Source organism: Pongo pygmaeus, chromosome 5 (genome assembly GCF_028885625.2).
Source record: "Pongo pygmaeus isolate AG05252 chromosome 5, NHGRI_mPonPyg2-v2.0_pri, whole genome shotgun sequence".
NCBI classification, from domain to species: domain Eukaryota; kingdom Metazoa; phylum Chordata; class Mammalia; order Primates; family Hominidae; genus Pongo; species Pongo pygmaeus.
In genome coordinates this window covers 129762126-129775493 of record NC_072378.2, presented here as the reverse complement: position 1 = coordinate 129775493, position 13368 = coordinate 129762126, and the positions used below count along the sequence as shown (strand labels likewise).

At 36.5% G+C, this 13368-nt stretch overlaps 1 protein-coding gene and 1 long non-coding RNA gene across 4 annotated transcripts in view; one reads left to right on the top strand and one right to left on the bottom strand.

The window, feature by feature from the left end:
• Positions 1-13368, bottom strand: part of LAMA2 (laminin subunit alpha 2) — a 648749-nt gene that overhangs the window by 28024 nt on the left and 607357 nt on the right. The window contains exons 52-55 of one of the 2 annotated variants that reach the window (XM_054490395.2): positions 13088-13099; positions 9690-9810; positions 7073-7249; positions 1889-2037 (exon numbers count right to left, since the gene is read on the bottom strand). In XM_054490395.2, coding sequence (XP_054346370.2) covers positions 1889-2037; positions 7073-7249; positions 9690-9810; positions 13088-13099 — 459 coding nt within the window. The remainder of the gene's footprint in view (positions 1-1888; positions 2038-7072; positions 7250-9689; positions 9811-13087; positions 13100-13368) is intronic. The other variant, XM_054490396.2, reaches the window with a different exon arrangement.
• LOC134739754 (uncharacterized) lies at positions 1939-8952 on the top strand. 2 transcript variants are annotated; one of them, XR_010126779.1, is made up of 4 exons: positions 1939-2119; positions 3197-6729; positions 6822-7010; positions 8649-8952. It is a non-coding gene; the product is annotated as an uncharacterized LOC134739754 (long non-coding RNA). The 2 variants fall into 2 exon arrangements; XR_010126778.1 differs by lacking the exon at positions 8649-8952 and having other exon boundaries at positions 6822-7251.

The window sequence follows — 13368 nt, the reverse complement described above, 5'->3', positions numbered from 1 at the left end:
ATAATAAAATGCCCCTCTTGAAGAAGAACCTGTTAAAAGGACATAGCGGTACAACAGTGTAATGCATTTGGGAATTCCAGAATTCTTTCTCAACAAAATAACACATTTTGAGTGATTTTGGTCAACTAATTTCTCAAATCTGCAGTTACTTATTGAAATTCCTTAAAGTTTAAATGTTTTTGTTTTGTTTTGTTTTTTTCCGAGATGGAGTCTTGCTCTGTTGCCCAGGCTGGAGTGTAGTGCTGCGATCTCAGCTCACTGAAACCTCTGTCCCCCTGGTTTAAGCAATTCTCCTGCCTCAGCCTCCAGAATAGCTGTGATTACAGTCACCCACCACCAGGTCTGGCTAATGTTTTTGCATTTTTAGTAGAGACGGGATTTCACCACATTGGCCAGGCTGGTCTCGAACTCCTGACCTCATGATCCACCTGCCTTGGCCTCCCAAAGTGCTGGGATTACAGGCGTGAGCCACCACGCCCGGCTAAAGTTTAAATCTTTTAAAAAGTCCTTTCCACAATGAAAAGGATGAAAGTTTGTCAAAGGGCCCAACATCTAATCTACAAGACATGTGAAACCAGGATTCTAAAGCATTCTACGATTCAAATGAGAGCATTCGGTTTGCATTTCTCCTCAGAGACCATGACTACAATATCTGGCTATTAGATTAGTAAAAGTTCTCAGTTTGTCCAAATATTGATCCCTCATTTGTCTCAATCATGGTTTCTAAACATCTCAGTAGCCATTCTGCATGAATGCTTTGTATCAATTCATCCTACAGCCTAATCCTCTACATAATAATAATAATAATAAAAACTGAGGAAAGCTTTGTTATTTACTTAGAAGGTAAGAAATCTTTATTACTTATCTAAATGTTTTCCACAAGAGGATAATTAGTAAATGTAGGTCTTTCACAGCAGGATGGTATTGGCTTGGCTGAACTACTGCTACATATTCATACTCGTTGCATTTAAAAGTATCCTCTGTGTTTTGAGGCCTCATCAAATTGGATTTCCAGTTCTTTTCTATGTCTTCAGTCTGATAAATGGATTGCTGGCTTGGAGGTCTGAACCCCTGAAGTCTCTAGGCTTCTGTTTCCTTTTTCTCTAATTGTCCTTCTAAACTAATTATCTCTCTGAGTTGTCATACAATATTTTGATGAAAAATACAGATGACTTTCCTAATAAAGTAAGTATAAAGTATTGCAGCATTCTAAAGAAAGTCATCAGTTTGTGCATGAGTAAAGCCAATTCCCTGGCCCAGGGCTGTGGGCAAGCGCTCTGGTAGATTTGTAGAAAGGTGGCCAGTCTCAGGGCAGCAGTCATTTTCCTCCCCTCCCTTGATTCTGTTCCCTCAGAAAGCCACTCTGCAGGGACCTTGCAAATCTTGGGAAGGGTGACAGGGACAGGATATGCACTTAATAGGCTCAGTAGGTCCTGCAGCTGCTGCCACACTCTGTATCTGTGACAGCTAAGCAGCTGCCATAACTGCTTTGGAACCTGAATGAGATAAAAACCTCCAAAGCCTGCTGGCTCCAGTGGAGCTGATTTGTGTGTTTTGCTGTGTGCGTACCTTATTTGAGGAGGTAATATTTGAGAGGGGCAGAGGGAGGGATTTTTCTTATTTATAGCTTCAGAAAATGCATTTGGTTTTTCCAAAGGTGGAGATAACTGCACGAATAAAAACGTTAAGGGTAGAACTCCTAAGGGCTGAGGCAAATGAGGTTCCGGAAGTATGAAAAGTAAAGAAGAGGGAATTAAGCTACGGTATCCTTTTGCAATGCATAGTAGGTCCACACACACAGAGGTTCAGGCAGATACTGATGGATACCGATGCTAGCAAAGGAAGTTCACCCGAGTTACAATAATAAATATTTTAGTGCTATTGTTACCCTCTAGTTCGCTCTACATGAACGGAATGTTCTCTTCCATCATGAAACAGATTCGGCTCTGGTCTGACGACAATTTTCCTCATTGTTCGTGCCCCTGTGGAGAGATGCACTTCCAGACGGCCCCTGTTGAGGAGTATTGCATAATAGGCCTGCAACAGCAAGTGGTTATTGAAGATTAAACAGAAGTCTCATTTATGGCTTAGCTTTCGAGATTCCCTGGCAGAACCACAGGTTCGTCTGCTCTGAGATCTTACCTGAGAAATTAAGACTTTATTTTCTCAAACCGTTTTGAAAACAGCTGGAAATATCTTTCTAATCATTTACCATTTTTGCTTGTGAGATGATCTGGAAAGTGGATATATTAATATAGCAGTTCTCTGCAAAGCAGATTTGTGATGCTGAAAGTAACAGCTGTGCTTGCGTTGGTCCTCTAACTTATAAAACCCATCAGGAGACAAAGGGTGTCAACAAAATCCCTCTCCCTTATATTCACAAGTGGACAGCTAGCTTCTGAGAATCAGGCCTGACTCTCAACCTTGTGGCATTCTGAGTATTTAGACTTCAATTTGTTCTCTGAGCTGGTAGAATAGATTGCTATCACAAACATGTAACCTGCCTCCCACATTTAGAAAGAAGGAAGATAATTTTTCATCCACAAACATGCCTGCTTTCTTCTTGCTACTGTTACTATAGCAACCAGTGTGGTTTTGATATCCCATCATGAACCCCAGGGAGCCTGAATGCAGTCCTTGTCCCTAGAGCTGATGCCACGTGCTCTCCCTTTCTTGTGGAGTACGGGGGCACCTGCCACACAGTGATGGCTCAGTTCTCCATGAGTCATCTATGGTGGTAGAGACAGTTTCCATCAAACATCATCATGTTCCAATAATTTACTAAATCATGTATGTAGTTACGTGTCCACCACAAAACATTTTGAGGATCTGGATAAGTGCTCACCATCTGTCAAAGAGAAATCACAAACTACTCACTCAATTAAAAATTCCTTAGCTCATGGATGGTTTGACATATCAAACCCATTTAGCAGAAAGGAATCACAAATAACTCTATGGGTATCAAAACTGTTAGCTTTGAAATATAAAACTTGTCAATTTAACCAGCACTGAATCTAAATCTAATTATGTCTAACAGACTTACACTATTTAACATTGGTTCCTCCTTCAGATAGCATATACTATGATATTTTATAAACTAGATATGAGTTATTAAAATGTTAAAACATTAAAATGTCATTTTAACTTACTTTATACTATACTACTTAGTGTTTTCTTATTGTAACTGTTTTAATAGGAATCTGTTTTATTTTAAGCACTATCCTGAAAGCTGGTGATTCACATTCATTTCTTTTGTCTTGAAGAGGAGAAATTTGGAGCCAGTAGGCAGTGTTTAAATATCTGGCAATGATGAAGGAATCAGGTATCCTTTAGTGGAAATCTATTTCAGAATATTTGATCCGGTATTCTTACAATAACTAGCTTATCATTTGCAATATGAGAAAAAAGTTTATTTTTCAAGATAAACAAAAAAATTTACGAGGGCATTTGTATTTTACACTTATTTAGCGCTTATTATGTGTAGTAAGAAATGAAATAAAATAACACTTTTCTCCCTCTACTCTTCAAAAATATTTTTATTATGACTATTTGATATATTCTTCACAATATGAGTGATATACATGTAAATGATGAAGCTGCGTTAACACTGTATAATAAAATGAATACCTGTAAATCTACCACCAAATTTCAAAAACAATACCATTGCATCTCTTTTGAGTTTCTTTCTAATACCATCTCCTTGCTTCTCCATCTCAGAGGTAACCACAAATGTGGATTTTACGTTTATCATTACCTTACTTTTAAAAAATATTTTTGAAATTCACATGTGTCTGTAAACAATATGTTGTTTAGTGCTACTTGTATGAGAAATCTACAAAAATGGTACCATATAGCACATTTTTCATTTTTATTTATTTTCTATTTATTATGTTGTTATATTTAGTTATAATTTATTCCTTTTTCTTATTGCTTGATATCCCATTATGCAAAAGTGCCACAGTTTGCCTCTCTGTTCTCCAGCTGATGAACATTTGGGTTGTTTCTCATTTCTCTGCTATTATAAAGAATACTTCTATAAACATTCTTGTACATGTCTTATTATGCACATGTGCAAAAATCTGGGTCTGTACCCAGGAGTGGAGTTGCTGGCTTGTAGAGAGTATACACATGTTCAACTTCAGAAGATAGTGCCAAATTGTTTTCCAAAGTGGCTTTAGAAATTTACTTTTTCTACCAGCAGTGATCAAGGGCACTCTTTGATTCACATCTTTCCAATATTGTTCTTTCTAATACTATAGCAACCAGTATGGTTTCGATATCCCATTATAAACTACAGTGAGCTTTTCCCCTTTTGGGGACAAGGACTGTATTCCCTGTAGATTATACATACTGTACATTTCCAGACTGAGGCGTGTGTTTTGTGTTGTTTGATGACCAAAGAGTTTAATTTTAATGCAGTTCCACTTATAATCTTGTTTTGTTCAATCAAGTGTTCTTTTCCCGAAGGTCAAAAGTTAATCCTGGTATATTTTCTTCTAAGAATTTTAAAGATTTTTGTCCTTCCATATTTAAGACTTTAATTTATTGTGAATTTATTTTTTGGTTTGATATGAAAAAGAAATTTAGTTTCATCTTTTCCATATGAATAACCAATTGCCCTGAAATCATTCACTGAACAGTTCACTCTTGTCCTTTTTAAATGAAATGCAATGCCACTTATTGTCAAATGTTGTTTCCATCTATGCTTGTGTATTTTCAGGGTTCTCAATTCTTTCCTATTTGCACAGTTATACATGAATTAACATGATAGTTCCACAATACAAAACTTTACCTTCTAATGTGCTGATATCTGATGGAACAGCCCCAACTATGCTATTCTTCTATTCTAGGAATTTCATCTTTGATATAAATTTTAGAATAAGCTGTCATGATTCACAGAAAAATAAGGTGATTTTTTATTATAATTGAATCTACATATCATTTTTGGGAGAAATGACATATTTTTAATATTGAGTCTTTAATATCTTCATTAACATGTTGACGATACCAATTTATTGACTATAATCATTGAGGAATACTTTGGTATCATTCAATGAAATTTTATCATTTTCTCCATATGGGCTTTATGTCTATTTTGTTATAATGATTCTTAAATTATATATTTGTTCTTATTCTTGTTCTTGTGCTATATTTACTTGTTCTTTTCTTACTATGCTAGCTAAGATCAGTGCAGTTAAAATAGTCATCTGTTTCTTGGGCTTGATTTTATAGCAAATGTTTATAATGTCTTTTTTTTAAATCAGGAATACTTGTTATAGTTTTTTTTTATAGATGGCTAAGGAAGTTCCTTCCTCTTAGTTTACTTAAGTATTTTTTTAAATCGTGAATGACTGTTAAATTTTACCAAATGTTTTTACTATTGACAAGATTATATTATTTTTAGATTTTCTTTTTTTTCTTTTTCTTTTTTTTTTTTTTTTTTTCAAGTCGGAGTCTCGCATTGTAGCGCCGGCTGGAGTGCCATGGCGCAATCTCGGCTCACTGCAACCTCGGCCTCCTAGGTTCAAGCAATTCTCCTGCCTCAGCCTCCCAAGTAGCTGGGATTACAGGCGCCTGCCACCACGCCCGGCTAATTTTTTGTATTTTTAGTATACAAATTAGATAGGGTTTCACTATGTTGACCAGGCTGGCCTCGAAATCCTGACCTTGTGATCTACCCACCTCGGCCTCCCAAAGTGCTGGGATTACAGACGTGAGCCACTGTGCCTGGCCAGTATTTTGATTTTCTGATATTAAACCACTTCTGCATTCCTGAAATAATCCAAGTTACTCGTGGTTATACATCTTTGGGTTCTATTTGTGAATATTTTGTGTGGGCTTTGTATTTTTTAGAAAAATAAATAAGATTTGTTACATAATATGATTGATCACTAAATGTTACATACTAAAATTGATTTTTAAAACATGTAATCACAAATAACATGATCTGGTTTACAAGGGTATGTGCATACTTAAGGATATATTTGTAAAGCATTGTGTCCTTTTGGTCATGGCAGACAAAATAATTCCTATGAACCCTTTCATTGAGAAAAACTAGATTAAATGGAAAATTACATTTTAAAAAATGTGATTGAAGATATTAAAGAATACCAAGGCAATAAGAGGTATGATGCTTAAATCTGGGCAGTTGACGGATTGCTTTTAACAGAATCAAATGGACAGGGGATATAAATATTAAAGTTTATGTCCTTGCAAAATTGATACTCTTTTTAAAAAAAATTTTTGAGACAGAGTCTCACTCTGTCATCCAGGCTAGAGTGTGGTGGCGTGAACAGCTGAATAGCAGTCCTGAATAGCTGGGACCACAGTCGTGCGCGACCATGCCCAGTTAATTTTTAAAAATTTTTTGTAGAGACAGGGTCTTATCATACTGCCCAGCCTAGTTTCAAACTCCTGGGCTCAAGCGATCCTCCTGCTTCGACCTGCCAAAGTGCTGGGATTACAGACATGGGCCACTACACCCGGCTGGTTGATATTCTTTAGGCTTTAACATCCTTGAATGCTATTGGGATACAATTGTCCCTGTCTGTGTTGGTTGTGTTCTACTTTCTTTCTCCCAGATCCATTTTCTGCCCTTCTTTGTATCCAGAGAGGATGGGATGAATCAGGCCCAAAAGACTATTACTTCAGCTCGTGCAACTGGGAAAATGATCTTAGAGGAATTTACATTTAAATTTAAGGGACCGAAGTTGACTGTCTACAGATTTGGTAAGGAGTCGGACATGGAGACAGTAGAAATTAAGATAATGTGAATATATTTTAAGCTGTCCTCTTTACATATGCATATGTTAAACCCATAGGAAATATAGGTGCAAATATGAGGGTGACTTTGCACCTGCAATTGATCAACAGGAACATCCTAGAGAAGACAATTGTCCTGGGGAGATGGTGCGAGTGGAATAGGAGGCCAGCATGGAAAAATGGAATGTTCAGTCCTTGCTAGCCAAGATGAGAGCAGAAATAAATGACACAAGACTAAAAATATAAAAGTAAGTTAACTGCTTTATATAAGCATTACGGAAAATGCATTATCAGCTAGGTGTGACGGTACCTGTCCAGTCTGCCTTCGTTTTCTCCTAGGTGGTGCTGGTGTCCCTCCACTTCCCAAAAGAATGATGCCGGACTCATTCTTGGTGCTGAATGACAGGTTGATTTCTGTTCCTACATCAATTGGCACAGGGGAGAGCTCCACAAAACCAGGCTTAGGAAAGCTAACTGTGTAAACATTCTGTGAGTAAAGGAAAAGAAGAGTAGAAACCATTAGAAATGAAAATTTAAATAAGTTCTCCATCTCACTCGCCCTCCTCGATGCAATTAATGTGATTATGAAATAGATCATAGTTATAGAAAGCAGGAAAACATGGAAAGTTTAAGAGCAGTTGAAGAAATATTATTTCTAGTTATATGATAACTTCAAATCTTCTGAGCATTTTTTGTTAAAATCAGAATTATAGCCTCTATGTTTATTCTAGAGCTTTTGATTTTAAATACAGAAGATCATCACTGTGGTACTTTTTTGTTGTTGTTGTTTAAACCAAAGATTTAAGCCAAACTGACACACAAGCAGGTACATGTCTAGGGAGATTGTCCCTAAGTTTCCTTTGAAAACACTGTAATTAATATCTCTTGAATAAACTCTATCACTTAATTGTTTATGTTTTACAGATGGGTATGACCGTTATCTGTGTCTGCATTTTTCCCCAGTGATAAGACCAAACCTTAAAAATAAATAAACCAAACGCCGCATAGTCTAGTTTTTTCTCAATATTAAAGTAATACCATTGTCCTTGCTCAGTATAAAATTAAAACAGTTACATTTCAAATAGAAATGTAAATAAGGTGCAAAAGGGAGAAAATCAGCTCCCCATCTCAGTCTCAAAGCTGTGCAGAAGCATATAGCTTTCTATAATTCATTCATTCATTCATTCACTCTTTCACAACCTTGCCATCTTCCTCCCTCCTCCTCCCTATATTTAAAATGAATCTTGATAGACATGTTCATTCCTAATGACTTTTTTTTCTTATATATGTGGAAGATATCACTCTCTCAGTAAGTGTAGATAGTCACTTTTAATGGCAGGAGGACTTTCTACTGTATGAATTTGCTAGTATTTATTTAAGCAAGCCCATGTAGTTAGGAATTTAAAGTGCTTAAAATATTCATTTTTAAAGTCCTAGATTTTGTAGGAGTAAAAGCAAAGAATCCTTTAATGTAGGCTATTTTCCTCCCACAGTGTTTCAAGACCAGTTAAATGACACAAGAGCTGGTAAAATGTATAATCTGTTTTCTATTCCAATTTTCAAATCATGGAGTTTTAGATAGTTCAGATAAAACTACTGTGCAGACTTTTCAATATTTATCCACATCAAATTTCTGCCTCATATTTTAGTTGCAAAATAATTCCTGGTTACTGAAAAGTGCCTTTACGGAATCATAATTTCCACGTGCAGAGGCTATTCATTTTCCGGACAGTTTCCATCCTCATGTATATATCTTTTGAATGTGAATGAGAGTTAGGCTTTGAAGATTAAAATTCTCAGCAAAACTTCCTCTAAGAAGCCAGTATGGGTCCTTACAGTTTTAGTTCTTAATGTATTTTCTCTTTTCTTATTCCCAAACTTCTCAGAGTGGGTGTCTATGGCCAATTCCAAGTTGGAGCCTGTAGCTATGAACAATGAAGATCCTGAAAGTTCTGTTCCAGTCTTTAAACCTCATCATTCAAGTGGTGGATTTACTTTTTTCTTTACCCACATTTTCCCTTCATTTCCCTAATTCTATTGGAGTGGTTTAAGATAATTTTAATTAGAAGCAGCAGCCAAAATGAGTAATTGTATTACGGTAGGATAATTAAAAATGTATGAGAATGACATATTTAACATTTTCATTTTAAAACAAGCTCATCACTGTTGAGTTTCTATAAAATTCTTGCCAATATTTTCTGTTGACTATTGACTCTTGCTTATGGATATTTTAAGAGAGTAGAGCTATGGCTGGGGTCTTTCTCACATATGGGTCAGTGTCAACTGAAGAAACAGTGCAAAATAGTTAAATGAAAATAGGGGAATGCTAGGATGCTTTAGCATCAAAGAAGAGTTACTGAGGATATCAGCTAACAAAGGACTTTGCAGGCATGTCAAACACAAGTCTTCGCAGAGTTGATTGCCACAGGTCCCAGTCTATGTTATTTCAAAGACAAGGGGGCTAGACTTCAAGGTTGTAGACAACAGACTATGCACTAATGGTTACGGTGTAAATTACTACTTGCTACTTGTGTAAACTCGAATGGTTCCAGAAAAAATGTAAGGTTGCTAATAAAGCTATATGCAACACATAAAAGTAAAATAAATTTAAAATGGATGACAAAAATGAGGAAAAGAGAAAAGTAGTGTTGGAAAAAAAGAGAAAAACAGAAAAGAGATTAGTATTAATGATATGTGCTATGAAGAGCTATACATTTGGGAAATTGGATCACAATTCTAGGACTTCATAATACCATTTTTTATCATGGTAATTTAGAGAATGCTTTAATCTTGCTTTATCATTTAAGAGTAGGATCAGTAGAAATGTAAAATATATTAACAAAAGACTGATCCTTGTAGGAGCAGCCACAGTAAGTAAGTGAAATCTGATATAAATGTGTTTAGAGAACTTTCAAAAACAGACCAACCTCCAGGGAACATCCTTTGGTAACACCAACATAATCGGGACTACTGAGTATATTGTATGGAGTTCTTGAAATTTCAATATCTTTGAGGCAGCCGGAATATTTCTTCAGATTTACTTCTGGCCTATTGAATAGTCAAATGGAAAGCAAAAGGAATATCATTAGGGTGATGGTAGTGTAGTCTCTGACTATTGGAAGGAAGCCTTATGGAGCAGACACATGCAGGCACATGTTATCAAACTGTGCACACGTGTACCCAGAAAACTCTGGTTTCCATCATCTACTGGTTGGTCTAAGTGGACGTTAATGTTATCCTGCAGAAGGAGTCTTTTTGTAGTCCTTCTTCTTCCTTTTAACAATAATCTCACCCACAGCATTTAAACATGAGGTACAGGAATTAACTGACTTCTTATTAATGCTTTATATGTGTAATGAAATAAGTTTTATTTTTTTCACCAAAGAGAAGATAATTGCATAGGCAGCAGAAACAAACTACATACCAAAAAGTTTTTAAAAACCTTGCTCAAAAGTTAGGAAAAAATCTGAAAATGTTTATTTTGAAAAAGATTTTTACTTGAGGCTTTTTCTTGGGAGATAGCTAAAAAATAAGATACTATTACATATCTCTTTAAGGCTTTTAAGTAAAACAAAGTCTAAGAAACATTCTTTTGAATTATATAGTCTAAAAAACAGATGTTTAAAAATTAGGTTTACTGGCCGGGTGTAGTGGCTCATTCCTGTAATCCCTGCATTTTGGGAGGCCGAAGAGGGAGGATCACTTGAGGCCAGGAGTTCAAGACCAGCCTGAGGCAACATAGTGAGACCCTGTCTTTGCCCTCCCCTCCAAAAAAAGTAGCTGGGCATGTTGGTGTGTGCCTGGAGTCCCAGCTACTTGGAGATGCTGAGGAGAGAGGATCTTTTGAGCCCAGGAGGCCGAGGCTGCAGTGAGTTATGGTTGTGCCACTGCACTCCAGCCTGGGCTACAGAGTGAGATCCCTGTCTCAAAATAAAAAAATGTTTTTTTTTAACAGATTAGCTTAGTTTACAGATTGACCCCAAAGTCTGTATTCTATATTAGAACAATAACGAAATAAAGCAACCAAATGCAAAAACCCATACATTTTATTTTTTCAATAGAATTGAAAAATGACTTTTGTACTCAAACTACACTTGAATGTTTACTTTTGCATACTACTTCACAAAATGGGACAAGTGTGCCAGCAGATTAGGAAATGAAGTCCTTGCCTTTGAGTCCAGATGTCGCAAGTGATCTAAGTTCTCCAAGACTCAGTGTTCTTACATGTGAAATGGGCACGATAATAATAATCATAGTATCTACATAATCAAATTGCAAAGGTTTAATAAATTAAGGAATAGCACTGCACACAGTAAGTGCTCAACAAACAAAGGCTATCAGAATGTCAGTGACGATGATACTTCTTTAATTATAACAGTGCTGTTCCACAGAACTTCCTGTGATGATGGATATTGTCTGTTCTGCGCTGTCCAAATCAGTAGTTACTAGCCACATGTGGCTACTAGGACTTGAAATGTAGCTTGTCCCAATGAGAAACTGAATATTTATTGTTATTTTATTTGATTTAATTTACAATTAAATAGCTACTGTGACTTGTGGCTACTATTTTGAATAGTGAAAGTATATAGAAGTGAAAAAGATAATTCTTTATGTGGTGTTAATCAGCATCGGTAAAAACTGTCCAGTCGGCATCAATATATTGTAGTTGTTATGGTGATGATTAATTCTCTCCTCATTGTCCCATGATGCCAAGTTCCTTTTTTTATCTTAATGAAAAACACATGGCGTGAGGAAAAACAGGTGGAAAAACAAATTAGACCTTGGCAGTGTATATCAGTTGATTTATTTCATGTCAGGTATCTGTCTGTTTCCACCCCCCCTCACCCCGACTCCTTTCTGGAACTTCTTTATTTTCATTGATAATTTTTCCTTGTTCCCAAGGTTTTCTTTTCGTTCAGTCAACTGGTTGTTATAACGAACATGCCCAACTGTAGGGTGAGAATTTCGCTTATATTTTTCTTGCATAATGCAAAGAGAAGGTGAATTTCATTGACAGTGTTCACTTGCTTCCATATTTTCCTTTATGGAAAGACTGACTTATCGCCATTTTTTTCAGGGGTCTTGTTACTAAAGTAAATCACTCCTACAAGTTATATAGTTCCTTGTTTATGGAAACACAAAGAACCATTCCAAAATATGATTTAGCAACTTCAATATTAGGACAATTACAGGGGATAAATAGTCACATAAGGTGACTGGACTCAATGGTAACCATGGGTCCCTGTTTCTTGAGGGTCACCACTCAAAGGAAAATTATAAACCTACACAGTGCCATCCCAGAATTTTATTAACATATATTTACATGAAAGCCAGCCTTCGCTTTTTAGCCATCTCAGCAAACGTAGCACAACTAGTGGTCTTACAACTGTATCATGATAAAACGCATGGTTTATTTTTCCCTACTTTCATTTCTGTATATTCTATTTCTCTTATTAAAAATCTAGCCTCGGTTTTAAAAATTTCTTGGATCAGTTCGGCTTTATTATCTTCTTTGCAGAAATCTGGCACAGCTGGGCTCTGAAATGCCAAAACACCAGGCTTTAGCTCTAGCCAGAGGATACCAGCCCTGCACATCTCTGAGGTTTGTTCAGCCATTTATGGAGGCCCATTGCTCACAGCTTTTATGCTAATGCAAGTAAGAATTAAAATGCTCCTGAGAAGCTAGGAGAACTATCTCACACTTCTTTACTATTAACGCAAATATTTATTTTAAATATAGTATTTCCAGAGATTCCTTCACCTGGCACCATAGCTAGTTTTAAATAAACATGTCAATAGATAAACAGCTTTGACAAGAGGTACAAAGGCTGTGTAAATGTTTGCATATCTGCAGGCCTGCAAAAAGCAAGAAGGCAGTGGTAAGCATGTGAGAGCGCAGTTTGATTCTTCAGCAGACAGCATGGCACTAGGGAGGCCACGGCCCGGGGTTCAACTCAAGAGACCACTTTACTGTGTTCCCCAGAACTAGACTGTGTACCAGAAATTGACCAGCTGCCTTTTGAGTGTGTGCTGCTGGTCACCAGGGGCACTGTGTGCAGATGGTTGAACAAGTGAGCAGAGCAAATCTCATCACTGCTGGTGAGACAACTCAAATTGCAGCCCAACTGATGGTGGGTAAGCAGCAGAATGTCGGCCAGCAAGGGGCAGCAGGAGAACTCTCACAGAATGCACGGCTCGCTCGTGAAACATACTATGAACAAAGCTGTACTGGTGTTGCTCTGCTTCTGCATGGCTGCTTTATCTAAGAAGCCACATTTACCCAACCCATGCACTCGAAGAAGGCATGCATAAATTTAAATTTTACCTTGCTTTCATACTAGGTAACGGGAAAGAGGAAAAAAAAAACAAAAATAAAAACAATTTACTTATAATTACATTTTCATTTAGTAAAACAATAAACTTTAATCATAAATCTTTAAAAAATCATTTCACAGGGATCTACAAAGGAAAGAAATGCAAAAGCCCCAATAGAACTAAAAATAGACATATGCCCTTGACGGCAGTGAAATTAGAATCAAAATATGACTGTAGCTCATGCTATCAACTTGGAAAATTTTTACTTTGAAATATGAATTTAAAGTACTT